Source organism: Tachypleus tridentatus, chromosome 4 (genome assembly GCF_004210375.1).
Source record: "Tachypleus tridentatus isolate NWPU-2018 chromosome 4, ASM421037v1, whole genome shotgun sequence".
Classification (NCBI taxonomy): Eukaryota; Metazoa; Arthropoda; class Merostomata; order Xiphosura; family Limulidae; genus Tachypleus; species Tachypleus tridentatus.
The window spans coordinates 74,631,191-74,658,440 of NC_134828.1; the positions used below are offsets into that span (position 1 = coordinate 74,631,191).

General features: G+C 34.0%; 1 protein-coding gene across 9 annotated transcripts in view; it reads right to left on the reverse strand.

The window, feature by feature from the left end:
* Nucleotides 1-27,250, reverse strand: part of LOC143249453 (uncharacterized) — a 224,768-nt gene that overhangs the window by 20,816 nt on the left and 176,702 nt on the right. For 8 of the 9 annotated variants that reach the window (XM_076499319.1, XM_076499320.1, XM_076499316.1 and 5 more), the window contains 6 exons: nt 16,038-16,256; nt 7,780-9,047; nt 7,200-7,518; nt 4,110-4,271; nt 2,933-3,112; nt 957-1,130 (listed from right to left, as the gene is read on the reverse strand). In XM_076499319.1, coding sequence (XP_076355434.1) covers nt 957-1,130; nt 2,933-3,112; nt 4,110-4,271; nt 7,200-7,518; nt 7,780-9,047; nt 16,038-16,256 — 2,322 coding nt within the window. The remainder of the gene's footprint in view (nt 1-956; nt 1,131-2,932; nt 3,113-4,109; nt 4,272-7,199; nt 7,519-7,779; nt 9,048-16,037; nt 16,257-27,250) is intronic. The other variant, XM_076499322.1, reaches the window with a different exon arrangement.

A 27,250-nucleotide genomic window follows, 5' to 3' on the forward strand; every position in this document is an offset into this window, starting at 1 on the left:
CTTAGATAAGTCTGCTTTTTCTGAGCACATTTCTTTGGATACTTCAATCATACATAATTTAATTGGTACACATTGTTAAATGGATTTCCTCTCTTGGCTAACAGATGTGCCACTCAGAAACTTGCTCTTGTTGCAGCTTCTTTCTTGGGTTTCTTTCCCTTAAGTACAAACAGTTGTGAGGATAAGTTACGTTCCAATGTTCCAAATTTGTCTGAATGTAGCTTTCCCGTGAACTGAAAATAGTTTGATGAGTGCTTGATTTGGTAATGTCTACAAATGTTATATTCTTTTAGTACTGCGATAGTCTCATTGCATATTAAGCACAACATTTGCTTACGTGATTCAATAACAAAGTAGTCCACACTCCACTGTTCTTTGAAAACACAACATTCAGAGTTATTTTTCTTCTTCTCTTGTCCTTTAATAATAATTGCAGGCCAGATAAACCAAAGTTATGGGTCATAATTTGGAGACCCCTGATCTAGTGCATTAGGTACATTCATTAATTAGAAGTGTGTGTATGTGTTTTATATATAACATACACATACACACTCATGTCATGTAGTATTTCAGCCAGCCTTAATAACTCTGAATTGAGTGAACTATGCTATCAGCAAATGATACTGCAAATATAGTGTGGTTGGAATACTATTATACACTCTTTTAATTTTTGTATATCCCTAATGGATTAGATAAAGAATATAGTGTTGAAAAATATAATAATATAAATATAATAATGTATTATGACCACCATAATCTAAACTTTATGTTAAACTAAATACCATTCTTCAAGACAAAAGAATATTTTCTGTGGGTAGAAAAACTAAGATACCATCATAAATATTTTTCATGGCAAGCTTTACAGTTATTCTTAGTTTTTGAGATGGTGTACTTTTGATCTTTTTTATACTGATAAATAGCTTTCTAAGAACCCAACAGTGTCTGTTTGTACTCACAAACTGTGCATCTGGAATAGAAGAATCCTTAAGAGTACAGCACTGGAAGTGTTTGCTAAAGATGTTCAGGGCCTTTTCACTTTCTTCTAAGATATGATGGAAGTCATCTACATCAGAGTCAGATTCCATGTCTACAGGTGGAAGGTTCTCCAGTGATAAAGTATTACTACTTAACTAAACAAAGTATTTGAATCACAAAATTAATATAATGCAGAAGTGATACACAGACATTAAAAAAATAAACAACCTAAAATTGTCCAACACAGAAAACAAAAGCAATTAAAATAAGCTACAAACTTTTTAAAAATTTAATACATTTAAGATTAACCCTTTTGTAATTGGTCATGGGTCAAAGGCCATATCATCACATTTGTTGACTTGTATTCAAAATTTTATTAAACCACTATTATATGGAATGAAATTGTGGATTAGAATTTAAACTTTAATATTATATAAGTTAATATCTTAATTTAAAGGTAAATATAATAAAATACACCTAAATATAGATTTTAGTATTCTGAATGCAGTACTGCCTAAAATTAGATGCTTGGAATGTCAAAATACCTAATCTATAGTTTTGTACAGATTAGGAACTGAAATTACCAATACTGACAAGTTAGAATATAAAATAAGAATCTGATATCTTTTTATTTTGTTGAGATACAGCCTATGTACTGAATCAAACAAAATGGCCCTATTCACTTATTTTCATTTTTCAAAACAGTCCCTTATATATTCTTACTACAATATATGACATGTGAATAACATATCAACAGCTTAGAATGCCCCACTATTGGTTTTCTATCAAATTCTTTCAAACCAAGATTTCAAGGAGTTTGGTTGTGTGTCTAGCTTGCTCTGAGTTTTATATTTTTAGACCCAAATATAGATTAGTTACTTAGCTTAATAAATTATAGTGGAAATCCATGGTATCAGTATATTTATTTATGTTATTCAACTGTATATATAAAAATTTAAAAAAAATTTTGTTTGATATCCTCCATGTGGAAAATTTTAAAACACTTAGCAACCTATGTACAGTAGCAACAGAGTTCAAAGGTCACAGCTAGAAGAAATAATTGTTTGCCTCAATTCTTAAATTATTGTTGTTGTTTTTTTATTTTGAGAAAAACAAGTTTCATGTCTTATTTCTAAATCATGATAATATATAATGTTTAATAATTTAATGTGATTGTATATTACAAAATACTACTCCACTAAAATACAGATAAAACAGGGTTACTGTGTAAAGAATAAAGGTTAGTTTTACATTACTGGATACAGTAACATTTGTGCATGTGCACCTCATCAATGGAAGTTGTGTAATATTAGTTAAGCACAACTGGAAGGTCAATATGATAAAAGTATAAGGTTATGAGATGTGAGCTAATTATATTAAACATTTTTTGTGTGTGTTATAAAATGTAGTTATTCTAGCACAAAAAAAGCACAATTTATATTTATTTCCTAATTTTTTCATGATGGTTAAAATATCAGTCAACTGACAGACCCCACATAGTTAGGGTGTAGGAAATAACAAAATATAGAGTCTCACTGAAAAAAACCCACAAAAAACACTTGAAATGTATTTAGGATATTTTACAATTAGAAAAATAATATTTGAGACTTTTGGGATGAAGAATAGTTTATCATGACATGAAAGCACTTTATACTCAGACAAGTAACAAAACAGACTTGATGTTTTAACAAACAAATATTTAATAAAAATATTTCATTAAGAAATATGATTTTTGTCTGCATAAAAAGTTGTAATCTTTACTACAAGTCCAACAAATTTTGTGAAGATACACATAATGTATCAAAGGTTACAATGTAATTATCTAACATGCAAATGTGTAGATGAACTTGTGTATATAAAACTAAGCCCATTGCAAAAGGGTTAATACATTTTTTTATTCATAGCTATTTTTATTAAATTATATAAACTTAAAATATTTCTCTAAAGTTCCACTTACATATTGGTGTGATGATTTCAGGGCCAACTTTGTTTGGCTGTGGGTCATGAATTCACTCTTGGAAGAACTGTCTGATTGACAACCAAGAAAAGCATGGTAGTCATCCCCATAACCTTCCAGCTTTTTAATAGCGTCCTCAGCATTGGACTCAGAATAGGGTTCACTTAGATATTCAGGTTCCTATGGTCATTAGAATAATTCAGATGCAAGTCTAACAGAAATGAAACTGCATATCTTCAACACAAGTTTAATAGTAAAACTGGACCAAGATACACAGAGAGATTAAAAGCATTTTAATGTGTAAACTGTTTCATAAAAAGAGTACAACCAGTTGCAAGCAGTACTCATACAAGCCATGATACAATTAGTACTACAAAAGATATTAACAAAAATGTTTTATTCATTTTTACAATTCCTTTCCACATGTAGCAAAACATCAAATATAGCACAAATTAGTTCAGTAATCTACCAAGTTGCCCAACAATCAAATATATGAGTACAAAAAGTATATACAATAACATTACAATTAATAGCCAAAACACATGCATTTCTTTTCCTCATATTAAAACAGCAATGTGACGATATGTCAAAAACATAAAACATTTAAAATATACCACCTGAGTTAATATTAACAAATTTAGTAAACAAACAGTAGAAATCTTTTGTTCAACCTTTTATTTAACAGCTTTCTATTATTTTAAGCTATTAATTCAATACATACAATAGCGGTGATTCATTTTGTCAGTCAAAACAAATACTTCTTTGATTATAACATTCATACAAATGTTAATTCAAAAACAAAATATTTCAGTCTGTTTAGTTAGTTGCAAAGCAAGTTGCATTTACCCTTTTGCTCTTTAGATTGTAACCATTAGATGATTTAAGTTGATCAAGTTTCAATTAAAGGAAATCAGTACATGTATATGAGAATGGACTTCTAAGTTAACAAACCCACTACATATCTCCCACAGAAACACACTGAGTGATATTTCCCACTACATATCCCAAAAAACGTTACACATGAATAATTACATGCAAAAATAAAACAACTTGTAACTGTGTTTGACATTGAACAAACTCATTCATGTCATTGCCACTTATAGACTAATATTCAAACAAGTTGTTACTCTATCGATATTAAACAGTAGAAACCCATAATCTTGCTCAAATCACATACCTGAAAATTATCCCATACTTGATCTGATTGAGAACCCTGATCTTCAGTTGGAATGTTCTGAAGGCTTACTTCACTCTCACATTTCATCTGTTCTTCATCTTGATTGGTGGTAAAAGAACTGTCAGAGTCCATGTTACTCAGGAGGCCAGCACAAGCATAAATCTATGGAAGATTAAAATATATATTATTTATTGGAACTGACTGCATATACAGCAGTAAATGTTTAAAGAGGTACTACTGTCCAAATGTAGTTCATTCATTGTGATAGATACAATAATTTTATAAAAATTAAATGAAGCATATGGGCAAGCAAACAAATATAATTTAAAAATATATGTGATTTTAATAAAACATGATTTAGATGTTAAATATAAGATAATATACAATCAATGATTCCTATAGAACAGGATCACCAAACTACGGCCCGAGGCCAGATACAGCCCTCGAGGTCATTTTGCCCACCAGCAGCTAGCCGCTTGGAAATAAAAAGTGACATTTCATCAAATGTCTGACTGTCATAACAAAATAAATCACACCGATAGTCATTTTAAAGTGGCAAACACAAGACATTATGATAAAAAGAAACAAGGCTGTCATGAGCATTTTTAACCAATAGGAAAATTCTTTCATCCTTGCTGCCCATTTATTCATATTGAGGCATGTATCTATGAAAGCATTAGGATTTCGAAAACAAGTACAGACTTGACCCTTGTCCTATCAACTCTTCTTGTAAATTCAGCAGCCTAGGGTTACTGCTTCAGCAAGCTCATTCCTCTTAGTAGTCGGGTTATGCACTTTTCGTAACTCGTTCTTAGGTAAGTGTCATGGCAAATGTACGTTTCAATATTTTTTGTTTGTGCATTCTTGGACCAGTACAATACATTTCTAACAGCGTTCTGTGTTTTTCAATTTCAGATCCTGTTTTTTTTTTCACCAATCGTTATGGCTGCTTTTAAAAGAAGAAAAGTGGACCCTGAGTGTTGTGCTTTCAATGAAGAATGGGGAGAAAAGTACTTTTATGGAAACAAAAAGTTATGCAATTTATTTATTTTTAAACATGCTTGGACCTAAACTAGTACTACTATGATGAGTTTTCTGAGATAGTAAAATTGAAAATGGTGCAAATTTTATCTTCCATTGTTATTACTTAACTATCATAAAGCCTTGACATCTTAAAATACAATAAATCACAAATGAGAAACTTTATATGGACTGTCATGAGAGTAAAAACAAACTTTTGTCTCTCACCAACCCACTTGTTGGAACAATCTATCTATTTTGGCAATAAAATTATTTATCAAATATAACTACTATGCTGCCTCATTAGACTAATGAATAATTTAAAAGCAAAATACTATACATTTATTTATGGTGGTCTGTAATCAGCAGGCATTGTAGTATAAACTTACAACTGTTGCTAAAATTACAATAGTTTATTTGTTATTTTATTTAATAAAATAAAAAAAGCTCAAATTATTAACTATGTCCATTTCCATAGTAACAAGTGGCAATTATAATATCAATCAGCATTGTGGCCTATTAAGACAATCATGTTGATCATTTAGCAATTAAAAGGTACACCTCTAAGTATTTTATAGTGAAAGTTAAAACAAACAGTAAAACTTTGTATTAAACACCCATTCATTGCTGATTCCTCAATACAGGGTACAGCGTGCTTCCAACAGTTGAATGCGAGTGTGCTATATGTGGCTCACAAAAATTGGGCATTTAACAAAGAGACAGGATGTAATTCCAGGTAATAGCATTGAGTCAAAATAAAGGATTTGTAACATGAATAAATAATGTCTTGAAGTATCTTCAGTCATGTAATGCTTGCCTTGTTTACTATCCCTATTTGAAGATTTTTAAATTCCTGTTGTTTTTTTTTCATTTATCTTGTGTCACAAAACTTAAGCTTGTTTGTTACTTTTTTTGCAACTGCATGATCACTTTAAGTTAATTATCTTGTTTCTGTACTTTATTTTTACAATCCCTATTCCCATTTGGAAACAAATAATTTGTAATAATCTTATTTTTATGTTCACCTTGGGCATGAATATGTATAATTGCAATACTGTCCTATTTGAAATAGTTTACTGAAATACACAGCCTGTGTATGAAGTTCTGTTGGGAAAAAACGACAATCTTTGATTGATTTCACATAGACTGGATATGCTATTGTTTCCGATATTATTGCCCCAATACTATTACTGTATGTATGATCACTATAATGCATCTTTTAATTTAAAGAATGACTTAAAGATATTTGTTATGAGAGACAACTGATAATATGGTTCATGATGATTAACTATAGATATTGGCTACTTGATCACATTAGTTCAAGATGAAAAAATTTAAGCTGGAGTTAAGAGATTACTGTGGAAACATGTTTGGAAATATAGTGGGTTTATAGTTTCTCTGTAACTAAATTCTCTGCATGTAATGCGTAACAATGGGTAAATAAATATGTATACTTTTAAATTGAGACACAACTATCACTCATCAAGTATAAAATTTTGCAAGAAGAAAAGCAGCCTTTTCAAGTAAAACATGTATATTTAAAATATCAATGTAAATAACCTTTCTGTGCTTTAACGTAATTATGATGTGAATGTGTTGAATAAAATTTAATATCATGTAATTGTTTTTTTACTTTTCACTTTATATATAATACAGGTATTTGCTCTCTAGAGACAATGACTATATAATGTACAATGCACTGTGCATCAACATGTTACAGTCACTTAATTTTCATCCTCTACTTCTTTGTAAGAAATCTAGCTTCAAAGGGTAATGACATAATTTACACTAGAATTATGATTCTTTTAGCTTATAAAAATATAGAAATAAATTAAAAAGCTTCCTATGTAATGTTAAATGATCTATTTAGTAATAATGCCACGGTTTGGTTTTAAAACTCATACCCATTTCTTTGTGGGTTGGCAGAATAATAATGATAATAGAAAAGGAACAAATGAATGATTCGTATTATGAACCACTACTATAGTTCATGATAGCAATTTATACAAGTTATCATAATAACAGTCCTTTAAAATCAGAAGTCAACTTTTGATACGAGGTAATACATACTTGTTTCAGTTCTGAGCTCGATGACCCACTGCCAGCTTTAGATGATTTAGAAGTTTTAGAGGAATATGAAGACCGACGATGACAGTTAGAAGAGTTCTTAAGTTTGTTGGGACTACTTTCACACCAATTACTATTCTGGCTAGTGGATCTTTGTTGGCGACTGCTATAGAAGCAGTACCTTCCATTTTCTGCATGTTTTGAACTGGGTGAGAAGCTACCTGAACCTGAATCAGAATGGTGGAATATGGGAGAAGAACTATTCCAATTGTGGTATTGGTGTTTTCTTTTACTTAATGGGGTGTGCTCTTCATCTACTGATCTAAATAACAGAGAGAGGATTATTGTATCATAATATCAAAATTAAAAAAAAAAAAACTTAATTTGTAATTGCATCCATAAAGGGATGTTGTGAAAACTCAAAACTATTCTTGTTCAGCATACTGTTAATAATAAATTACAATCAGAGGTGTGAACTGAGTTGCTTAAAATGGAGGTTAATGAAGTTACTATTACTAAATATATATAATTTTATTTATGAAGAGAAACCTTGTTTTCCATCACAAGTAAAAATACAACTTACCTAAACTGTTTTGTTATCTTAACTGGAGAGGCCACCATATTAAGTGCTCCTTCTGATGTAGTTTTAGTGGAAAATGTTGAAAAATTCCAAATACCTCCTTGGTCAGACTCAGTTACACTTCTAGGTCGAATTTTAGTGGTTCGTTTCTTCCTGCTCAAGACTTTAGGTGAAATCTCTATATTGCCTGTATGATTCTGCAAATCATTTATCTCCTCATGCTGTACTAGTACCACTGTTTCTACACTCCCTGTACCAGATCTGCTAAGAGCCAAACTACAATTCATCTCATTGGACCCAACAGATTCTTCACTATCAGAATCATTTGTGGTACATTCTCCACTAGCATCACAGGAGCTGTCAACACTGGCTTGAGGATTAATTACAGACTCCCCACAACTTGAATCCTCTGACATAACCTCTACACCTTCTTCTGTCTTACACTGCTTTAGCCAGTCATGAACCTTATCAGATTTGTTAATCATCTCAGATGGTTCTGAGATCATGTTTTCAGATTTGACCACAGGATGTCCAATAGCATCCTTGTTCACTTGAGGACTACATGTTGATAGAAACATTGCCTTCTGGTCAATAATCTGAGCAGAGTTACTAGAACATGAAGTGTGACTACTGATAACAGAAGAACTCAATTTATGACATGTTTCCATCTTTCCTAATTGAAACATATGATCACAAACTGTACTGACATTTCTGGACCCCTCTTCTTTGACCTGGCATGACACCTCATGACTACTGTCTAACAAGCCAACCTCAAACCCCAAAGTTACATCTTTACTGTTTTGACCTTTAGAAAAATGGCTGAAAAAACCAGAATCTTCAGTGGGTGGAGGTAAGGAAGAAAGCATGGAATGTTGACAAATGTTATCTAACTTAGACATACCTGGAGGTACAGGGCTGTAACTGTAAATTTTAATAAATTCCTGTTTCTCATCATTAGACAAATGTGTAGAGCTCTCACTGGAATAACCAACATCTTGAATAATTTCAAATTGGCGAAAATTTCCACCACATTCAGCCTTCAGTTCAGGGATTCCTGTACAACCCACCATAACACCCTTGTCATTACTGAAATTACCACCTTCTTCTGGGCGATTTAACTGCATGGAATGCTCACTGTTAGTTGACTGTTCTTCCATGTTCAGGAATGTTTGGAAAAAATGTTCATCCCCCTCTAAAGATAAACGTGGATATTTGTTCAATGGCTCCTCAACAACACTCTGGGGTAGTGAAGAAGTAGTTGGCACAAACCCCTAAAAAATATTTACTTCAGTTAAAAGTGATTCCTAAAACATTCCAAACAAATACTGTCAAAAACATACCACAATTAGCAACTATGTAACAGTCACACAATCACTAAAGACCTGTAGATATTAGTACATCTTTTTTTCTTTTATATATAAAAATATAAACAGATACTCTGATAACATCCTTACACAGACATTCAACTACAGTGAACTACACTAGAACAGTACAAAGCAACAACCAAGAGATGTTGGAACTATCACAGAATGGGACACATATGATGCAACAACAATATCATAAATTAAACGACACTAAAGAGCTTCTTGTAATAAAAACCTATTATTTTATATCAATACTAAAGAGTGATCTGAAAACAAAATAATCCTTCCGCTACCATCTCTTACAATATTTAAATTAGATTCTAAGCAAAGTTTACTTCATTCTGCATTATCAGTGTGTCTAAAATTAGCCACATGCAACATACACTAATAACTGATTCACGTTCCTAAATCAGGAGATCTTCACATAGTTTTCACAACATAGTGAAACGTCTCATCATATGTTTCATTAAAAAAAGAAAAAGAAATCCTATGGATCCCGTTCTAATAATATACACTGGTTTACTTAAGACAAATATGTGTAAAACGAATTCTGTTAGGGAATATATTGTATAGATATATAAAATCAAGAATACAATATTTCACATACGAGATCTAAGTCTATTTATTCATTCCAGCATTCGTGTGCTTACCATTTTAAAGCCTAAAATACTTAAATATACAGAAGAAATTGATAAAAAAGTGTTTTAAATATGTGTACAGTATGAATAACTACGGAATACATAACACAGTTAATAAAATGAAAGGGGTGTTATTTACGTACCAGCTTCTAAGACTGAGATATAAGCTGTTTGAGAAAAATATTAAAACGCAATTTGAAATCACGTAAAAAGAAAACTGTGGTTATTGAATCGCTTCGCTGAAGCCACACTTTCGTCTGTCACAACCTATCGTTTACATGTCTGGAAGGCTAAGTTTGCTGCAGAACAGTGAAGTTCATGCGCATGCACAATTTTATAAACACACAACACCCTTCACGTGCTAAAACGTGTTTTGTCTTGACGCGTTCACATTACAAGCAACACTGAATTCAGGTCTATTCTTGACCACTGACGTCAACTTGACAGTCATCGCCACCTAGCGACAATAACAAAGGAATGGATATTTCAAATCATTATAGTGGTCATTCATATATTTAGGCCAACTTCGTCATACAATAAACTTCACAAGTGATACATAAATTAAAAGGGCAAACACTAGATAAACAATACCGACAAACAATGAAATACAGTTTTCTCAATCAGGGCTGAACTAGTGGATAACACTTTTACGATTATCGTCTATGCAATCACTGCTTATAACAAGCTGTTAATAAAAAAATTTGTTTGCAACAATAACAATAAATAATTTTACTTTAAGAGTGTCTCCATTAAACCTTTTTCAAAAAATGTGTATAATGTACGCACACTTTAATATCAAACAAATATTAACAAACTGTAAGGTTAATAAATGTATTTTGTTTCTCTAATGAATATAAAAAAAGATAATTTACAGAGTTAATTGCGTTAATACTCTTGGGGCTATGTTTTTATTGAATTCTGCGATTTATCTCAATAAGTAAACCAATACTGTTCATGACTAATGTAAAATATCGCACAACGTAACAAAATTCGGACAGATGTTATCGCTACTGAATAAACATTTATTGCATGCGAGTAAAAATGTTTCATGCTAAAGCCACCTAGTTTTATGTATACTAATTGACAAGTAAAACTATTAACTGCGAATATAAGCATTCTAAGTAAATCAGTGTGATATGGAACCGATGCAAATTTGGTACTTCTTTAATTAACGTATTTTTAAACTGTAATTCTAACATTACAAGTTACAACGGGGCTTTGCTTGGTTTTGAATTTCGCGCAAAGCTACTTGAGGGCTATCTGCGCTAGCCGTCCCTAATTTAGCAGTGAAAGACAAGAGGGAAGGCAGCTAATCATCACCACTCACAGCTAACTCTTGGGCTACTCTTTTACTAACGAATAGTGAGATTGATCATCAGTTTATAACGTTCCCACAGCTGAGAGGGCGAGCATGTTTGGTGTAAAGGGGATTTGAGCCCGCAACCCTCAGATTACGAGTCGAGTGTCTTAACCACCTGGCCATGCTAGGCCTCAACGGGGCTTTGATGGAATGTTTGACATTATTTCACTATTGGCTTAATATCAAAGAACCATGCATCTTATTTCTAGCACCCTCCCCTGTAAAGATATTTCCACATTATTTAATATCATTATCCTCCCTTTAAATTTTGGTTTCTAAACACGTCATCTTCGAAAGAGATTTATTTTGTTGCCAATTTTTTTGTCGAGCTATAAAACATGCAGAGTCAATGCTTTCATTATTATCTATTTCAATCATGCTTATGAAAACAATGCTGTAGAACTTGAAGAGTTGTGGCCCTCTGACGGTATAGCACTGTGAAAACTTAACTCGAATCAGTTATGCTTCCTATACTTAAAGTGCCCCCCGCTAGTACAGCGGTATGTCTCCGGATTTACAACGCTAAAATCAGTGGTTCGATTCCCCGCGGTGGGCTCAGCAGATGGCCTGATGTGGCTTTGGTCTAAAAAAACATACATTCCTGTACTTAAGATTTTGACTCAAATCGTATAAAAATTCTTTCCCGTATAACTGCAACATGATATCTAAAACCACCAAGAGAGGGATGCGTGAACAAGTTTTGCAGAACCACGCCTTTTAACTAAGTGGTTTTAACTAAACTATTGAAGAACTACGGTCTGATTTTAAGAAAATCGCCTTAAGAGTTTTCAACAACATGACACAATTGTTTTATGAAATTAGAATTGCAATAAACTATAAAAGAATTGAGTGGAAACAGTATAAAAATAATTATAGTTGACTGACCACAAACTAGCCCAAACCCTAAACTTTGCATATAAATAGCATTAATTCTTACTTAACAAACTAACATTGCATTTAGACGCATCATTAAAGCAACTTTCGTAGTTATTGCCCATTAATCACAATTGTTGTAAATAAACTTTCCAAAATATTGGCTACAAAACATCATTCTTTACCTAGTCATCAAAGTTACTATTACTGATACAACTCACTCAGATAGGCCTTTCCTGGATACTCAAAGTGTATCTAGCTTTCTATTAACAGGGCTTGTAAAATTTTAGAGCGATGCCACCAAAACACGTCGCTCCAAGTTACATAATAATAATATTTTAACACTTATAGATGAACAGTGTCATACGTCATCAAAGCGCAATATTCCGTTTCCTGGGGCTCTTCATTCGTTTTAAGGAACAATACTTTCCCACGTAATCTAGGTCATAGTTTCTCGGTTATCAAGGTCAACCCTAAAAACCGCCGTTATCAAGGAGGAAATTTACCTCAAAGTTTAGGTGACCTGCTTTTCTCACACTTTAAGTAGTACCCGAAAACAAAAATACATATGTGACATATAATATTAATAAATTGAGAAGGAGGGTTATCAAAACATCTTATTGGTACGATGACCGGGTAATATACCCTTTATACTATGACTCACAAAAATACGTGCAGTATAATAACAACGGCAGAATATTTTATTACGACTTAGTATACCTTGTTGATGCTATCTGGCGAAAATCCATTTAAAGTCTACGTAAAGCACGCTCATCTTAGGTCTATTCATTTTTTGAATGTGGTAATGCTTCGTTTAAATTTATATAAATAAGAATTATTCAGCTACTTTGATAAAACAGTAAATATAAAAACTATTGTCGAGAAAAGTAAAGAATCGCATAACAGGTATTTAGTTATATTTATCAATAGCATCAGTTAATATGTTATTTAGCGAAGTAAGTTATTTTTTTTTCCAAAATACGTACGCTCCCCATTAAATATTATCTCGTAAAGATGACTAGCAGAACCAACGATTTCAATGCTTGATGAAATGCTTATCAAATGTTTCCGTAGTTTGAAAACGTGACAAAGATGGCGAACTACAGGGACGATAACCCAGTTGTTTCCATGTTCAAGTTGGTACGTCGCCAGAAGAACATTTTTTCATAAGCAGTGCGTTTATGCGACCCTGAAAGCTTGTTTGATTTATTCTGTCTTCCTTGTCAGGAAGGGAAAGCATGAATAGATGCTTTTTGAATTTCGCACAAAGCTACTCGAGGGCTATCTGAGCTAGCTGTCCCTAATTTAGTAGTGTAAGACTAGAGGGAAGGCAGCTAATCATCACCACCCACCGCCAACTCTTGGGCTACTCTTTTATCAACGAATAGTAGGATTGATCGTCACATTACAACGCCCCACGACTGAAAGGGCGAGCATGTTTGGCGCGACGTGGATGCGAACCCGCGACCCACGGATTACGAGTCGCACGCCTTAACACACTTGGCCATGCCGGGCCCGAATAGATAGATAAATCATAATACAACCAGCTTTATAATAAATATTACGAGAAATTATAAAACAACATTATTAACTTAAAATCAGTGATATTTTATACTAATGGAGAATAAATATTTCAACCTGGTAAGTATAATTAGTTATGAAAACAAGAGGGAATCTTCAATAGCCGCGACACTTGAAATTCTTTTAGGAAAAATTAAAAAAAACTAATTGATGAGACATTTTCTCCTTAATTAATACTAGTTAATTTTTTGTGTGCGAGCATTGCATGTGGCGTGTAATACTATGTTCAATTTTTCATCAGGATCTCAACCAGTTTACTTTCAAATTGAGAAATAATTTGAATAGATTAATCTACGAGAACTTGAGTCATTAGATATATAAATGGAAAGAAACTGATCATCTGAGTCCAAATGTATAACTCGATTTCAAATCGGTCAAGAGATGGCAGAGCTATGAGCTAGAAGTTAGTGATTTAAAAAAACAAAACAAAAAAAAAAAAAACAAACAAAAACTCAGAGCCGTTCTATAAGCTGCTGTGCCGCGGCTGAAGATATTCTGGTAAACTAGTACATATAGCAATATGTATTCTTACATTATAAAGACAACATTTTAGTGAAAATTAACTACCTTAACAGCTTGTATTAAATTACAGTCAATATAAAAAAAAAAATAAATCCGCAATCAGCATGATATGAAAACTACCAAAGAAAGGCCAACACATTAAATTATCTAAGTTTAGAATTATATTACTTTCAACAAATTTTATAACGATACATTAAACGTAATTTACTTCAAGTTATTTAAGGAAATACTGCTTAACATTTTTAGAAACAAAGAATCACTTCTTCGTATGTCTATTTTGTAGTATCTATGCTAGGGTTTTTTCACCTGCCAGCTTATATATTGTTTGTGTGTGTGTGATTTTCTTAGCAAAGTCACATCAGACCATTTGCTGAGTCCACCAAGGGGAACTGAACCTCTGATTTTATCGTTGTAAATCTGTAGACTTACTGCTGTACCAACGGGGGACTATAATATAATAATTAACTATCAGACACAAAGATAATGATACATCAGTAACTTACTGTAAATCTATTGATACTAACTTCTCCAAGGCAATTAAGACTAATAGCTGTTTATAAGTAATACCAAATTCTTAATGAACGCACATACTGAAGTTAAAAAGAAACCTACAACTTAGAGTTTCATCAATTTTTGATATAATCTAATAGGTTACATCAAAGCTGATAGTTTAACTTCCAAATTTATCTCTCAATAGTAGACCATAGAAATTAACTACTGTATCAAATTCAACCGAATGAAAAACAAAAACGTATTAGCTTTTGTAGTTTGGTTCAGTTTTGTTAAGCGCATACCGCAAAATACACCATGGTCTACTCAAAGGTATCGAAACCTAATTTGTAGCGTCATAAGCCTGCAGACTCACGAATGAGCACTGGAGGACATTGTTTTCTTATAGACATTAAATATATTTTAGGCATTCGCTCTGATATTTTTCTTATCTAACAAGTGCTCTGTAACCCTATATTCAAACCCGTATTTAGTATCTGCACCAGTACACCTTGTTCGTGATTTTTGTCACGTAGGTATCACGTTTTAACTTAAAAACATTTTATCAAACCAACAAACACAATAGTCAGTCACTGATTGTAACGATAACGATACACGAGTTTATATCATTTTTTATATACAATATATTGTATATATTGTATTAGTTATTATTTTAATCATTTAATTGGGAATAGGGATCAAAGTTAATTTTACTATCAAGAATGGAAGTTCGTGTGCAGAGCATCCACTTATTATTATGTTTACTAATCACGAGGAGAGAAAGAAATGGACACTAATTCATACAAAATACTGAACTTAATTCTTGACACGTCCAGCAACACATCCAGTGACCTACAATGGCTCTGGACTACGAGTTAATCTTTCACTACAGTTTGTTTGTTTGGGAATTTCGCACAAAGCTACTCGAGGGCTATCTGTGCTAGTCGTCCCTAATTTAGCAGTGTAAGACTAGAGGGAAGGTAGCTAGTCATCACCACCCACCGCCAACTCTTGGGCTACTCCTTACCAACAAATAGTGGGATTGACCGTCACATTATACACCCCCACGGCTGGGAGGGCGAGCATGTTTAGCGCGACCCTCGGATTACGAGTCGCACGCCTTACGCGCTAGGCCATGCCGGGCCCCTTTCACTACAGTTCAATAAATTTTGCACAGGCACCATGAATAGTGCCTGCACACTAGTAATAAGTTTTACATCTAATAACATTACAATGTAACTCGTATTCGTGCACGCCTACAAGAACTTGTGACTAAAAACTACATAAGTACTTTTCTATATATGTCGGTAGGCTATTACCAATAACGACGGCGTCATGGATAATACAAAAATTGTAAAGTAAGATGTGTGAACCTTAAAGATAACAAACCATAACAAATCATTAGTATATCACAATTAAACTGCAAAATCTTACCGATTTGTACTTGTTAATCAGTTCCTCCAAAACACACTGCCACTCCAAAGACCGTAGCCACAGGGCATGCCACCGGTGTTCTAAATTTGAAGCTACTCTACGAACTCGTTGATTGTCCCAAATGAGAACCCCGTCCGTCGGCCCCACCCCCAGCCGTTCACACAGTTTCAACAAGGACGAAACGTATTTTCCTCGAGCTTCGATTTCCTTCTGAAGCACCTGGGAGTGATTGACAATACGTAAAAGGTTAAATAAAGACCTGGGAGATTCATACGACTTTCTCTGTGCTTGTCATAGAATGACGAGGACTTGAAAACTGACGGGGTGGAAAGGACTATTGAAGTTTTTATTTCAGTTTTTAATTAGGGAAGTTAAAATATCGTGCGGAAAATTTGGAAGATAAACAAAGCCATTACGAATTTCAGTTACTTAAATTATTAATTTTATACTGATTTAAAACTACATTATATGACTTTGATGGTCTATATCAAATATCAGAAAAAAACGAGAACAAAACTGTCTTATTGTTACAAGTTTGATTTTAAAACTAATTCAACAAATGGATCTTATGAACAATTTTAAATTTTTACGACTTTTATATGGGTTTTAATATTTTGTCCAAGTCAAATTAGTGACAACTTCTTTGGAAAACTTGACACGAGTAACTCAGCAGTCAAATATTATGTAATATTGATCCGTAATGCCTGATAAGCTTCAACTTAATTACTGTACAGGAATTCCCGATAAGCTTCAACTTAATTACTGTACAGGAATTCCCGATAAGCTGCAACTTAATTACTGTACAGGAATTCCCGATAAGCTGCAACTTAATTACTGTACAGGAATTCCCGATAAGCTGCAACTTAATTACTGTACAGGAATTCCCGATAAGCTGCAACTTAATTACTGTACAGGAATTCCCGATAAGCTGCAACTTAATTACTGTACAGGAATTCCCGATAAGCTGCAACTTAATTACTGTACAGGAATTCCCGATAAGCTAAACTTAATTACTGTACAGGAATTCCCGATAAGCTAAACTTAATTACTGTACAGGAATTCCCGATAAGCTAAACTTAATTACTGTACAGGAATTCCTGATAAGCTAAACTTAATTACTGTACAGGAATTCCCGATTACTAATGCTATGAGATGCGACAAAGACCTTGTAACATTATGTACATCCGAAGGTTTTGGAATACATTCATACATGCAACTATAATGTTAACGAAACTTGGAATATTTGGAACATACATATTAATACAAATAGAAGGTTCAAAGAAAAAAAGTCTTTCATACGAAACTCGGGCAGTCCAAGAGGAAAAGAAGTTATATTAGCCACTCAAAACCTACAAGTTATAATCCTCAAATTAAAGTTATCTATGAAACTTATGTTATAAAAGCCTGAACCTTTATTAAAACTGCGAAGTAAACAAACATATAATGCGCCGTATGCTTATAAACTATAGAAATTCGCATATTACAGTCCGTTTAGCCACGGTTATCACGTTGATAGCCAATACCATTAAGAAAATATACCCAATACAAAACTATTCACGAAAATTAACAAAACTAAATACAGAAAACTGTTTCCATGAGGAAAAAATTATACGAACGACATAAGCTTTGGTAATCTCTTCATGCCTGAGAAACTTTAATGTCCAAAGAACTGACCGAGAGATATTCGATACAATAAATTATACCTGAATTTAAGACAAAACTAATAAGGCTATTTGTCGCCGTACCAAACTGTGAACTACTGACTGGAGTCAGCAGCACCCTGACCACCCACCATTCACGCTTAGGAACTGACTGTCACCCTTATAAGGTACACATCGATTAAAGTGAGGGGATAATTTCGTAGCATCGTATGCATTCGAACACCAAGCTTGTCAGATTCGAAATCCAAAGTGTTGATCAATCCGCGCCTTCTATAGTCAACGAAAAGCAAACGTAATAACAAAGTTTCAAGAGATTAATGCCTCATTCATATTTCCATATTCCAGAAACACGTTACTTACTACAACATTGTTTACATTACCGTTATATAAGTTCATATGAACTTTATGAAGGTAGAAACTGGTAGTAAAAAAACAATATAAAAAACTGAAAGCTTTAGTGCTTGGAAAAATCCAAAATCCTCTACACAAAAACTAAAGGTGTAAATATATTTAACTGTATAACCTCTGGATAATGGAAGAGACGCTGAAATCACACGAAAAACTTGGTTTTCCTAAATCACTAAAGAATGGCGCTTTACAAACCACACATGTGTGATTCTTCTGCGCATGTCACTATCTTTTACAGTTGCACAGAGGTACACGTTCAAAATCTAATTAAACAACTATTATAACCGTATGACGCCAATAATATTAAGGCCAGAATGTGGTTTATAATTAAAATTTTGATATCAATCAAGTTTTAAAGACACAACTTTTCTAACTTTAAAGAGATGTTCAATTGATTGCCCATTCAGATGTTATATAACCACAGCAACAGAACATATCTAATAACTCTTAATTGTGGTTGATGGCAAACTGGTTTGGTTTGTTTCGAATTTCGCGCAAAGTTATACCAGGACTTTACGCTAACTGTCTTTAGTTTAGCAGTGATAGACCCTACCGCCGACTCTTGAGTTACTCTTACCAACGAATAGTAGGATTGACCACACGTTATAAAACACCTCCCGAAGCAAGAAGGTCGAGCATGTTCCGTGATTAGGATTCGAACCTGCGCCCTTCAAAGTGTGAGTCAAGTGCTTTAACCACCAGGCCAGTTATAAAATAATCAGTGGTAGAATATGTAATGTCATATCGAAAATCCTATGGTCGCGAGAAACCAACCCAAATTTAGAAAAAAATTATCAGAGTCGAGAACTTGATTGGAGGTGTCAGACTACGTAACAGTAATCCAATAATTTAATCTAAAACACTTCTTTTGATTGATAAAATACACTCATAAGTGGACATAAACATACGAGGGCTGTTCAAAAAATACGCGGACTGACGTCATAAAACAAAATGTACTTTATTTAGAAGTTACAGGTCTGGGACCCCTTCAAAGTACTCTCCTCCCCAACGCACACACTTATCCCAACGGTGTTTCCACTTGTTGAAACAGTCCTGGTACGCTTCTTTTGTAATGTCCTCCAGCTCCTTCGTCGCATTTGCCTTAATCTCAGGAATCATCACAAATCTTCTTCCTTTCAAGGATCTTTTGAGTTTGGGGAACAAGAAAATATCTCAAGGAGCAAGGTCAGGTGAGTAGGGGTGGGGTGGATAAGAACAGTGATCGAGTGTTTGGCCAAAAACTCACGAGTTCTGAGGCACAAATTTCGCAGCAACGCGGTGCATCTTCAATTTTTCGGTCAAAATCTCGTAACAAGATCCAACTGATATCCCACACTCTTCAGCAAGCTCCCTGACAGTCAGGCGTCGATTTGCCCGCACCAGGGTGTTGATTTGGTCGACGTGTGGGTTGTAAGTTGACGTGGAAGGACGTCCAGGACGCTCTTCATCAATGGACTGTCGATCGTCCTTAAAACGTTCATGCCATTTGAAACATGCCGTATGCTTCATAGCAACATCACCGTAAGCCGTGTTAAGCATAGCAAAAGTTTTAGTTGCAGAGTTTCCAAGTTTAACACAAAATTTCACAGCGAGTCGTTGCTCCTTCAGGTCATTCATTCTGAAATCCGCCAAACAAAAAAATCGCACTTCACTTAAAATCGCGTAGCTAATACACAAATGAAGATATCTGCAATCGGGAAATGGCGTCGTAATCAGCTGATCTGTGCGAACCTAGCGACACCAAGCGGATTCCCCTGGAACCAACTGGAGCCGGGCAATTCAAACAGTCCGCGTATTTTTTGAACAGACCTCGTAGAAATAAAAGATACTGGTTCACTTGTAGTATTAGTAGATGTTGCTATCCTTTGGATTTACATACAGCTGTGTCTTTGTTCTTACTTCATAGATTCCAAATTAAAATAAAAAAAAGATTTTGAATAACATAGTCTAGTTGTTTATTTCTACTAATTAGTTTCTTCTGGGACATAATATTTCAAAATTTGGAGCGACATCTAGAGGGGTCAGTGTTTCGTGACCGGGAGCGCTACTATCAAAATCACATCACGCGTGATCTGAACAATTATAAAAAACAAGGACATGAGAAGAATGAGCTTCATCATTATCAATTATTTCTTTATAATTAGCTTTAAACGCACGCGTTGTTAGTTGAATAGCTTGCAAATTTTTATCACTCTTTCAAGAATACGGTAAACCAGGTTACATTTCATTATACAGTGTTAATATTGTAAGCCAACATGCACTTACCAATTTGACTGAATGTTAAGTTTTATCACCTGTAGGGCCTAACTCTAATTACATGACTATGGTGACCTGTAGAAATGCACATCTGTTCATGTATTAACTAAAAATAACACAATCGTAGGCCTAACAATCCCAGTTACCCCTATTATGTAAATGTCAATAAAAGTTCCTTCAAATTCAAGTCCTGTATATACCCGTATAGAAAAAGTGAACAGAAAATCTTGTTTTAACAGGATGTCAAAACATCTGTTGTAATAACGAGTCCAATTTTCAAGCATCCAAATGCCTTACTTTGGACCATAATCATCATTTATGGATCGTGCTTGAACATTTTAATATAACGACTTTAACGAATGCGTTGTTTCGTAAACAATTAACCCTTGTGATGCAGAAGCCTACAAGTAAAATAAAAATAGTCATAAACTTAGCGCTGTCTTTCTACACTGAAGACAATATTCATACTTCAGCAATATGAACTGAACTGAACTACTTCCACATTACAAATACATCTTGGAAGACGTACCAATAGAAATTTGCAGTTCAACATAAGGTATACATTAAATGCTTCTATTACATAACGAAACCAGTTTCTTCTCTATTACTAAGAGCCTTTTTATAGAAACATATGATGGTCAATTTGTGTGTGATGCAAGTAGGTAGAAGTTTTTTGTTCTGTTTTTATTTTTAAAATTACTCATATACCAGGATTAGATGTCATTACAGCCTTAAAGCCACAGAAAAAGTCCAGTCGGAGCTTTTTACCCAAATAATATGTAACTGATGACGTAACTAACTAAGCCGTTATTGATATACAAGTCAACACAATCATTCTTGCATTGTGTTCAAACGCTTTGGCAGCCATTATACAATGGTTTAAGAACTACACCCACTTCCATAGATTGAATGATATGTGATTACCCAATACATAAAGGGTGGACTTTGCTAAATGCGCCATTAGTGGCTGTTTGAAATAAATCTCTCTAGAATTAAAGTAACATATTCTATGGTGATCACCGAAATAAATCGTCTATTAATTTTTTAGCTCAATATGTGCTGTAAATCATATTAAAATCTTGGATATGTTCTTGATCCTCCAATTTCAACAACCAAAGTATTCCGTCTACGAAGAAGAAAAATGCGATTATTGAAGTACTCTTTCATTGCTACTTTAATTGCTTTAATTAAGGTCAGTTTTATGAACAAATCAAATCATATACACACAACGAGCAATGGTTTTGACCTTTAACCTTTTTCAAGGCCAATCTATCGTTTAGTCAGGAAGGAGAAGAACTGAGGCATTGAAGTTACTTTTAATTTTAAAAAACGAAAAAACAAACCAAACCTCATATCAATAAAGTGTGAAGATTAATCCATCTGCCATACAGGTTTGACTACCATTAAACTTCATATATGCAAACATTACATCAAATTTTGATTTGGTTTGTTTTGAATTTCGCGCAAAGCTACACAAAAGCTAACTGCATTACCCTTCCCTAATTTAGCAGTGTAAGACAAGAGGGAAGGCAACTAGTCATCACCACACATCAAGTTAATACAAAACAGTTTGACACTATCTGTTGATACTGTCCACCAATCAGTGTGTAACGTTGGATTTTTGGAAAGATAACTTCAACGTTTCGTTATGTGTCCACATGGGTCTAAATTTAGTACTGGCTAATAAAGTGGATCACATTTCAATTCACTATCAACTCTCGCTGCCCACAATAACCCTATTTTTGAGAGCGCTTATGATTTTAATTCCTGTATCCTGTCATGTACTAATTTACTTTAATACAGTTGTGGATATTCCCTTAACAATCTACATATAAATATGCAGCACATTACTTCAATACCTACCACCCCATGCGAAAAGATTCGTGAATCTTTGTCATTCAAAATCTTGCGTGCAAAATGCCTCCGTCATATGATGTCAACCGCACTTGAAGGGTTAAAACAAGTACACGTGCTATAACAAACAAACTCAATCACTCTTCATTTCCATTAACCGTTTTAACCATGTAGCACGGGCCATGCATGAAACATTGACTTTCAGTATCATGTTTCACACGCATCGGTCAAATTATTCAGTTCTTTCCAAGTACAGAAAGTTCCACACTTCTTTGTTGCGCTACCTTTTACGACTTACAGACGTCACTTTCCGCCATCCGCACTTCACTATTTGTATTGGTAAATTATCAGCACTTCACTATATTTGTATAGGCAAATCATCAGCACTTCACTATATTTGTATAGGCAAATCATCAGCACTTCACTATATTTGTATAGGCAAAATCTCCATTGAACAAGTTTGAGTGAAATCCCCCTCTTTTTAAATTATGAAAACTTGGATGAAGGTTCGTTTTCCAAAAACATTCTACCTTTGTTTTCAACAATGGTTGATGTACTTACAGAATTATTACGTCAAATGTATGAAAAATAATCAATCAATACTATATCACATAAAAGTATACATTTTGTAGCTGTATGTCGTAAATGCCCTTACTTGCAATTGATTCCTACTGGTTCTTAAACTATCATAGTAAGCACCTAAGTTAAGGAAAAAAATATCTGAAAGGAAGCGCGGGAAAACCCATACACAGTAAGTCGCTAAAGATCTCCAGCTCGTAAGGTAAACAATGTTCATTTAAGACATTTCATGCTATTTTTCTAACAACGTTCTTTTGTTTTTTAAATCACCAAATCTTTCTTTTAGAAGAAAGCTGGGCATGCATTTGACATCTTCCTAGAAAGGTGAACCCAAAAATTTGCGAACCACTGGCCTGAACTACGGGTGTACACGATTTGAAATAATACGGGCATATTCTGTACTTTAAAAGCAATTAACTTTGTTACACGTGCTCTGACATGACCTTTATAATACAGGAAACTAGATATACAAACCCATTCAAAGTGTGTGTAGTATTTGAACTTTCTATATTTGACTCAAAAGGGGTTCGAATATCAAACAACATGCTGACCTTGATGCCAGTTTATCTATAACTTAATCGTTAATTGAAGACTTAAAAAGCTACAGAACGTAGAATCAGTATTTTGTACTGATATAATAAATAATATGATAACCATTTGACTTTAAATCTGAGTGACCCACAGCGAACAAACGTGGAACTCGTATATTAATTAGGAAGTTATTTACTAACAGTATGTTTATTTACCTCTTGAAACTAACTACTCTTATGAATTCCTTTACAAACAAAGGGAGCTGCACGTACTCTCACATAATAACTGTGCCTTTAGAAGTAAAATTATAAAGCTACACAAACGGTCCATAAAAACATTGATGTTTGACACATTAGAATAAACATTGCTCATTCACTGCTTTTATTAATTGTGTTTGTAGCCTTACATCCTAGACCACTTTTTCAGCCTAGTATATTGTACGTCTCTTTACGTTTGAATTAGATATTGTAAGAAATTAGGGATTAAAAATTATAAACTAATCAGGTATAATGTTATGCCTAACGAAACAATTAAAAATATTAATAAAAAAGTAGACACATTATACTAATACTTTAACACTAATAAATGTTGCGTTCACCATCACGTTTATAATTCTGTGATTCACTGCTTGGAAAGAGAAAATACTTGTAAATAAGAAAGCCATTTTCGGCAGGGCAACTATTGTTGATATTAAATTTCCCACACAGCTACTCTATCCTAATTCTGAAGTGACAGATTAGAAGAAATACAAACAAACACCACCACTCACCGCAACTTTTGGGTTGTTTTTCAGTAGCGAATAATGGGATTGACTGTCACATTATAACAGCTCCATCGCTGAAAGGGCAAGCATTTAAAGTGAAGTATTTTAATCCTGCCGTCTGCAAATTGCTAGTCAAATGCTCTAGTTATTAGGTCATGCTAAGCCGTGACGAGTATGAGAAAATTTATCATAGTAAGTTAAAAGCTTTCCATGAGTAAAATATAGTCTTCTACAAATAAATAAGTAGTCGTTCCAATTTCGTACTCTATCAGCGAGTTATTGTAGAAAAATGGATTTCGAGGGTTTCGCACATATCTGCTTAGGATTACACTCCATTAGTGTACAGTTTCCACTCTTCACTAAGCCATATGAACTACGGCAATTCTAATCATTACCGACAAGAGAAAATAAACAATAATACTACTGTATGTTTCACACTTAAATCCTGTATTGTTTAACTACTATCATCTTAAATCTTTATTAAAATACTGAAATTAAAAAGAATATTTATATTTCTTGATTCGTCTTGTTTTTACTTGATGTTCCGACCAGGGAAACGGATTGTAATCCACAAAAATGATCGAAGTACTTATATTTGCGTTCAATCTTTAATATGACGAAATCTCAATTCACTTAGAGGAGTAAACACTATTATAAACAGCGTATTCTGTCAAACTCATGACGGTTAGGCACAGTAAAAAAAGGGACACACGTGCAAAATACATGGCCACACCTACCAGCAGGAGGTCTTCCTATGTGAATAACACAGGAGATGCAAAAAGACAGAATTCTGGAACACAAAACCTCCAGCATGAACATAAATCACTGCCGCTTTAGGGGGTGTAAGAGTTTATGCCATTCCCTGTTCTTCCCCATAATGGTGAACTAACAACTGTCCATCTATAACTGTTGAGGGAGGTTCATAACCTTCTTTACTTCACGATAATCTACGTACACAAAAGTGTGATGGCATTTCTACTGAGGGCTTCTACATAAAATCAACTTGCACCCTGAGCTGCTTATATACTGTAATTCATTATCACAATAAATCGTTTTATTTTTACTTGTTATAATATGCTGTATCAAAATGATTGTTTTGTACTTCGCGCAAAGCTACTCGAGGGCTATCTGCGCTAGCCGTCCCTAATTTAGCAGTGTAAAACTAGAGGGAAGGCAGCTAGCCATCACTACCCACCGCCAACTCTTGGGCTACCCACGGCTGAAAGGGCGAGCATGTTTGGTACGACGGGGATTCGAACGCCTTAACCCACCTGGCCATGCCGGGCCTGTATCAAAATGAAGTAGTCAAGACAAATGAGCTACTGATGCTCTCTCGACATTACTGATGAAGGAAACTGTTACGTATAATGCTTACTTTGAAGAATGTCTTCTACAGCAGATGGGACATAATGTTTCCTATTTTTATTATAATGGCTAAATAGTAATGGATATTTGCTGTAAAAGTATTATCAGTGCAATACGTATAATTATAAGTTTAGCCGCCAATTTCTAATTCATTTTTTAATTTGCACGCTAAATCCCTCCACCTTGTTTTTTTACAGAAAGTTTTTTTATTAAATAGATTTATCAGAAGTAAATTCCTGATAATCACTGACTCCCAACACAGATTTATCAAACATACATTAATATTAATCACCGACTACAACAGATTCATTAAGATGCATCTCAGAATAGCTGGTTTGGGTAGTAACACTTTTATGAAGGTCGAAACGTTGTTCTCTGCTTATCAATAAAACTATTAATACCTAAACCAGCCGTCCTGAAATACATTTTTATTTCAAGGGGGTTTCTCGTCATCAAGAGTATATTTCTACTAGTGATTGACTCCAATACAGATTTGTCAAAAGTACATCAGTACAATTCATACAGACCACTGGTTTCGATCATACGTATGTGAAGTTTTGTGAAAATACACTTACAAAACAAATAAAATATTTTGCAACTCTCATATGGAACCTATAAATACTTATGATTGTCCAGTGAATTTTTTTATGTCTTCAAAGGCTGCTTTCCATGATGAGGAAGTGTAGCCCCTCCTTCATTACGTATTTGTATCACCAAATCCCGAGTATGTTACTGTCAGACATGGTATGCCCTCCCAGCTTGGTATTTGTAACAACTGGATTTTTGAAAACATTCCCAGCGATTATTCACGTCATTAAAATGTAGTTTTGTCAAGCTTTGAAAGTATTTTCAAACAACTCAGATGCACAGCTTTTAACTATAACAACGCCTTGCAGCTATCTATTTCTAGTACTTAAAGATTACAGATACATGTACATGTCTGTACTGCACGGGCAATTTGCTCATACCTGCAGTAAATGTACTGCCCTCTGGTGGTGAAAAATGAATTGAATGTATTACTATAATTATACAAAGGGTAACGGCCTTTTAGAAACTATTATTGTACATATTTGATATATATAAGACGATGATCGAACAATTCAGTTTGGTTTGTTGTGAATTTCGCGTCAAGTTACACGAGGGCTATTTGCGCTCGCTGTCCCTAATTTGACAGTGAAAGACTAGAGGGAAGGCAGCTAGTTTTCATCAACAACCACAAATTCTTGGGCTATTCTTTTACTAACGAATAGTGGGACTGACCGTGATATTATAACACTAACGTAATCAACTTTTAATGGCATGTTTTTCAATTTCCCTTCACATTTTGCGCTGTAACGAAACTTACGTAAAAGATGTAAGACAGTTTTGCCCTTACGAAACAATTTTTCACTATTACGAAACTTAAACAACTAAAGACCTATTTTTCTCAGTTACAAAGATACTTATTACTACTACGTAATTCAAATTTAGCAGCTGATGATCCATCGTTGTCTGATGAAGTTATCTCGCCACTAACTGCCGTATGGCGCAGATAGCCTTGTTGCTTTGCGCCATAAAACACCAAACCAACCAACCAACCAACCTTAACAAACAAAACACTACGATTTCTATTTTACAAATTTAAATGCGTTTTTTTTTGTGTGTTAAGTGTAACAGTATTATTCTTACCTTATAGAAGAAGAAAATGTTACCTTAGAGTGGTCAAGCATTTTAGGTCAGTATCGCAAACCCTATTTCTTAACTTTAACCGGAAAAGCGTTCTCGATTTATGTATCTTCGTTACACTTTCGTTCTCC